This window comes from Lepidochelys kempii, chromosome 6 (genome assembly GCF_965140265.1).
Source record: "Lepidochelys kempii isolate rLepKem1 chromosome 6, rLepKem1.hap2, whole genome shotgun sequence".
NCBI classification, from domain to species: Eukaryota; Metazoa; Chordata; order Testudines; family Cheloniidae; genus Lepidochelys; species Lepidochelys kempii.
This window is the reverse complement of record NC_133261.1, coordinates 71,017,894-71,024,134: the sequence shown is the minus strand read 5'-3', so window position 1 is coordinate 71,024,134 and position 6,241 is coordinate 71,017,894. Positions and strand designations below refer to the sequence as shown.

The following is a 6,241-nucleotide window of genomic DNA, read 5'->3' as shown; positions in this document are numbered from 1 at the left end:
TACTAAAACTCAGAAATGAAAGTCAATCAGGACTCTCCAAAGAGGAAATGCATGCTGAGGGGAGACGAATTTGAAGGAGTCAATACTTCTGAGTCTCCATCACCAGAGCTGCAGAAAAATAGGAGCTACACACTTGAAGCTGCTGTTAAACATATTGATGCCAGATTGAACAGGCTACGCCAACTAGTATTCACATGGTTCTAATGCTCTGACTCCACACAGAAGAGTAGTGATAAAAAAGAATTGTCCGATCATGTGGTTATATATGACGACCTGCTAGGCTGCTTTACACAGGTATGGAGTGAAGAAGAAAAGGAAAGTGCACTCTAGGTCAGTTTGCCTTTAAAATCACCCTTAAATACCATCAAGTCCCAGACAATGGTCAAGTCAGGATATATGTTTATTTTAAATTAGAACTGTTGATTAAAAACAGATAATAATGACAAGGGCACCTATGTTACTTTAAAGACTAGAAGTTTCAGTTTATATGTTGAAAAACCAATGTGAAGTGGCAGTTCAAGATAAACTTAAGCAGTGTGTGTTCCAAGAACTGGGGACCAGATCCAAAAGGTACTTAGGAACTTAAACCTCAGACAAACCTAAATCCCAGTTTTAGGCTCCACTGCAATCCACTTGGCTGCTGCCTAACCCTGTAGGCACCGAGGGGGAGGTCTGCAGCAATCTTGGAACAAAAACAAGACTATACCTTAAAGACCACCTGTAAGTATCTAAGAGAGAGCAGTCCTTGTGTTCCCCCTCAGCAAAGGGGTGGTAGCTGTCCTTGAGCCTTGAATGGGTTGACTGGCAAGATTCCTAGTCCTCTTCCCTACAGTGCACCTTCGCGCAACAAGTCACATTCTGGCACATGGACAATAGTTCACAGAACAGCCACTAAAACAAGGCGGAACTAGTATTATTTAAAGATTAATTGAATCCAGTGTGTACACTGTAGTTTGGACTTATATATTTTTAAACTCACTCTCTGGGCATTTAGACCATGCCACCACCACAGCAGCTCTTTGTGTATGGCTACCCATGTACTGTATTTCCAACATGCTGCAAATTGCACTTTATTCTCCTAAATTAATTTTGTAGCAATGAAATTCTTTGGGGAATAAGGAAGGTCTCTCCTTATTTGGTGACCTTTGCTCATCAGGGACAGCCAGTTAATAGGGTCAAACTGGAATCCATTGAAATCTTCAGAAAAGCTGTGGTTATCCATATGCCAGAGGATACATAAACATCCTCCCAGGGATAAAGGCACCTGGCATGGTGACTATTTTTTATGTTGCCTTTTCCGTTCCACTGCTTTACGCAAGGCTTGAAGAATCAGGTGTTTGTTATTCAGGATGTTGTACTCAGTCAGTTTAATCAGCTGATCATAATCTTGCTCCTTGTATGTGACTGAATATGTAGAATAGGGGGAAAAGCAACTGGTGAGATCAACTTTGCCCTCCTCCATCTCTGAGCTGGAGCGCTTCACACCTAGGGAAAAATTCAACAGGAAATTGCTGTAGTATTGGGTTTATCTCTGTCATGTACCACCAGTAACAGCCCAGAGAGGGAGATTTCTCTGCACTAAGAGCGCTCACCCATTTAAATGCTCTGGGCATGTTTTACAAGTGTTTCTGTTGCAATCCAGTAATTTGATCCCTGGATCAGGGGAATGTCAGTTGCCTGATGTGCTGAAGGGAGGGGTATAGGTGACTATCCCTATGAGTGTCTCCTGTTGTCTGCTCATAACAGTCTTAGAGACGTCTTCACATCTGTGACTCAAGCAGGAAAGGGAAATACTGACATGGCAAATGGCAGGATTTGGGGAAGGGGAATGGAACCGAAAGAAGAGTAGAAGCCTCAAAAGGTATTTAATAGGTGAAACAGTGTCCCGTTCAATGGAAAGGCTATTCCTACTGAAAAGAGGAATAGCGATTCAGTCAGTGAACAGGTTATTTACAAGGAAAGCAAAGCTCTCATACCCATCAAGGCTCAGAGTTGTGACACAGGCCTTTTAGTACTTGGGACAGAGACCCAATATTAGAGACACCAAAAGAAGGAAAGAAAAGTCTGCTAAAAGAGAAGAAAGCTTGTAATTATTTTGGGTTTTCTCCTTAAATGTACATTTCCTTTGACCTTAAAGATTTTGCATTTTTATTACAACAATTTACACTAATATACAGCAAGATAACTAGGGGTGTATAACAGATGAAAGTGAATATGGAAATAAAACAGGGTCCTATTCTTCTTAATAAGAAATATGTAGTAGATCTAAGTAAAAATGGTAAGTTAGGCAATGGAGAGGTTTGTTGTAGGGAAATGAACAAGTGGAGAGGAATGAATTAAAGAGTGAAATTCAATCAGTTGATAAGCTAGCCAGGATGACCTTCGTTGAATGCTTGGCTACTGTTGATAACTTACCAGGTGCTTTGTAACTTTGGTAGGTGTCATTCACTAATGGGAAAAATAGCAATATGGGAGCTCCTGGAGTCTCGGCATCATCAAAGAGGTAGCACTCCTTTAGCTTTTTCCTCTCTTCTTCGCTCAGCACAACTTTGGGGAATGGAATTCCTTGTTCTGAGTAGTACTTACAGGACTGATCCAGAGGCTGGATCAAGGAAGAGAACAATATGAGAAACCAGAGACTAGGCTGAGATCAGGATTTCTTAAAAGCACAGCAACTAAGACTAAATTGTACTAGGCTACCTCTGGGATAGCACTGGCTTTCCTGTTGGAAAGAATGTGGTTTGAGAAACATGCATTATATGAAAACACATGGACAGGTTTTTAAATTTTTCCTGGAGTACTCAACAACAAACACTCAGTACCACAAAAGAAAATGGTTAGGTTACAGGGTGTGAATACAACTTTAAGCTACAGCATTAAGCTAAAATACTGTGGTTCAGAATACTTAACACAGGGCTTTTAATAGGAACAATATCGCTAAAAACGTACAGACAAATGACTATCAATGGAGAAAACAGAATACACTGATTTCTCTCACCAGTATCTGTGATCCTGCACTATAATTTAAATGCAGAATGACGTCCACTTTCCTCTCTGGCCTCAGAAGTGGAGGGCAGCTGGTATTGATGAAGAATCCAGTATCTACCAGGGACAAGTACTCTGCTGTTTCAGTCAGCTGGTTGGGTGATGTGTCCAGCACAGTATCTAAAAGGAATATATTTCTTGCCATAAGGGAAATCACAGAAGAGCGGTTTGCTGATGCTCTGATGAACACAGTGTTCGAGAAAAAAGGGTCTGCAGCCCCATTCCACATCTCTAATTTCATTAGACATTTGACAAACTATTTACATCACTGTTGCTCAGCCTTAAATTAGAACAACTATTTTTTCTGAAGTCAGACTCTCCATGTTCATTCTATACCTGGCTCATTCAAATTGTGCTAGCCCACCCATCCTCCCTCCCACTTGTTTTTCTTTTGGATGCATTTATTTGATTTTTTTTTTATTAAGGCAAAGTTACAAGAAAACATTAACACACTACATTGCACGTTACATGTTCAGGATCAGATTAATATTCAAAGAACTTGGCTAAAGATTCTGGCTTGCTGGCTTGGGAGCCCTTCTCCTATGAGTACACTAGAAAGGGTGACCAAATTCCTAAATACCTTTTGGTATTTCTCTCATGGACGTATTGGCTTTGAAAGCTTTTCCATTACAAGATCAGTCTATATTTTATTTTACCACAGTGCCATAGGACGGGTCACATTTTCCCAATAATGTGCAATACAGTGTATGTTTACACTGCAATTAAAAACCTGCAGCTAGCCTGTGCCAGCTGGCAGGCTCACAGGGCTCAGGCTGTGGGTCTGTTTAATTGCAGTGAAGACTACTGGGCTTGGGTTGGAGGCCAGGCTCTGGTACCCTGTGAGAGTCCCAGAGCCTGGAAGTCTTCACTGCAATTAAACAGCCCTGCAGCGCGAGCCCCATGAGCCAGCCACGGGTGTCTAATTGCAGCGTAGACATACCCACAGAATTTAGCTGCTAACAGTAAAAAATAAATTAATTTGTCGTTCTGTTTAAAATGCAGATCCTTTACTGGAGCATTAAATAAGCAGAACGGGGGTCTCTAGGAAGCCGGCATTTGGTCCTTTTGACCTGCAGGGGCACCCTCTTCTAGTGATCAAGGATTTCTTCTGTCTACCCATTAAGGCACAGACGCTCAAACTCCCATTGGAGTTAGGTGCCTAAATACCTTTGAGACTCTGGGCCTTAACGTCTCGTCTCTGTTCATAAAGACTATGAATGCTGCCAACACACTGAGCCAAACTATGGAGATTTAATCAACCGGCTACAGCCCAAAGAGAAATGAGCTTGAACCCCATCAAATCCATGTCACTAAAGATTTTCAGCCCTGTATTGTTCAATTGATTGATCAAACAATTCTGTTTAAAAGTAGATTCAAACTTTGATATGAAGGGAAGCAGGGGGGTTTTCGAGGGGGAAGTGGGCATTGTCTGTTTTGTTTTGTTGTTAAATAAAATCCGTTCATTCTCTCCCAAGTCATGCAGATCTCCTCACTATATTGCAGACCCCAAATTCCTTCAAAGGATGCTGCTGAAAGGTAAGTGCTATTACCTTTCCATTTACAAAATTTGTCATTCTCTAGGTAGTCATTATGCAGCTGGAGGCCTTTCAGGAAACTGTGGTACTGGGCAACTGATGTGCGCTCTGTAATGGCACTACGAAGAGCACGGGAAAGGGGGCTTGCCGTGGTGAATACTTGAGTCTTCTGTTCATGTGGCCTCATAGATAGGACGGACTCTTCCTCTGCAAAAGAAGTAATTAAAGGGTTTGTTTGCTTAAATAAATGTTTCTGAGGAGCCCCCAAAATAGGAATAACAATCTCTACACTATTAGTCTATGGTGTCCATGATGAAAGGTCTCACGAGCACCTTAACAAAAGGTAGATAAACATTTTTTTGCTCTATTAAGACAAAATTTCTTAAGATACCCCAGGGCTGGATTAAAAACAAAGCCCCAGCATCCAATAAGCCATTCAATGCCACACCACCTACAAATCATAATCCTGAAAAATAAGCCAAGTTGAACTGTATTTGTCAAATTAAAAATTCAGCAAATATTCATGTGGTGTTTTTTGTGTCACTAATTATCTGCAAACCAGGATCATTATTCCTGAATATATTTACTCTCTTACATATTCAGTGATTATTGCTCATGATCAAAGGGCAGTCTATGGGTTATTCAGAAATGATCCCATGATGGTAGTCAATATTAGTCTCTTGAAACTAGTTCCTTCCAGGCAAGATATGATGCATCTGCAGATTTTTAAAAATAAAACTCCAGAAAGCAAGTGCATGGTTTACACAACAGATGGTTGTGAAGCATAATGATAAATAAATGATAAGGCAATGGTATAAAGTAACCTACCAATATCATTTACTCTGTCTCGGGTCCACCTGTGCCAAAAGTCCTCTGAAGTGTGTGACAAATTCCAGATATATAACAGATTCAGGGAAAATAAACTACTCCACATGCCTGTGAAAGGAGAGCGATATCAGTATTGCCAACCCTAAACATTAAAAAATCCTAAATCAGGCCCTCCAAAGTCATAAAAGATTGGATTAAAAATCATGAGATTTGTTTTTAAATAATAAATGTTGAGTTCTTTATATTTGTTTTCTGCTTTTTTAAATCTTTAGGGCACTCTTTGTGAACATTTTCAAGGTTTGCTCTAAAGCCATGAGGGCTAAGAAATATTTTTTTAAATGAAAGTTGCAATTCTCATGTACTCCCATGACTGTAGACTTCAAGAAAAAAAAAAACACCAAATAACTCAAGATTTGTGATAAAATTATGAGAGTGGGCCATGCTAGAGATTTTATGGAGACCTTTATGCTCTAGTCTTGGGAGCATTTAATTGAAAATTGCCTTTTTATCCTTCCATCTGAAGTTGTTCCATTACCTTCTATTTTTTGCAGGCATCTGTCTGCACAGTTCCAAACTTCTGCTTTTAATATCTGACTTGGGGGTCTTTAGATTCTAAGGACCAGATTGCGTCTGGCTTTGTGCGGGTGTGCAGGCGGGATGCAAGGACTTTTCCTCTCTTGCCTATGCCTTGAAAGGGGCCATGACAGTGCCTGTGCTCTGGGAAATGCAGGGATGCTCTCTTTTCATGTATGCTGCTCTCTCTGTAGACCAGGCCTGGTGCACCAAGGGAACAATTTTAACCACTTCAAAGCATGGTGCAGCTTGCATAATCA

General features: G+C 40.6%; 1 protein-coding gene across 1 annotated transcript in view; it reads right to left on the bottom strand.

Moving 5' to 3' along the window:
• Positions 1 to 536: 536 nt before the first annotated feature.
• The window catches only part of LOC140913864 (cytosolic phospholipase A2 epsilon-like), a 38,554-nt gene continuing 32,849 nt past the window's right edge, over positions 537 to 6,241 (bottom strand). Inside the window, exons 17-21 of the mRNA XM_073350675.1 lie at positions 5,409 to 5,516; positions 4,596 to 4,787; positions 2,999 to 3,165; positions 2,416 to 2,602; positions 537 to 1,485 (exon numbers count right to left, since the gene is read on the bottom strand). Of these exons, the coding sequence (XP_073206776.1) occupies positions 1,277 to 1,485; positions 2,416 to 2,602; positions 2,999 to 3,165; positions 4,596 to 4,787; positions 5,409 to 5,516 (863 nt within the window). The 3' untranslated portion in view covers positions 537 to 1,276. The remainder of the gene's footprint in view (positions 1,486 to 2,415; positions 2,603 to 2,998; positions 3,166 to 4,595; positions 4,788 to 5,408; positions 5,517 to 6,241) is intronic.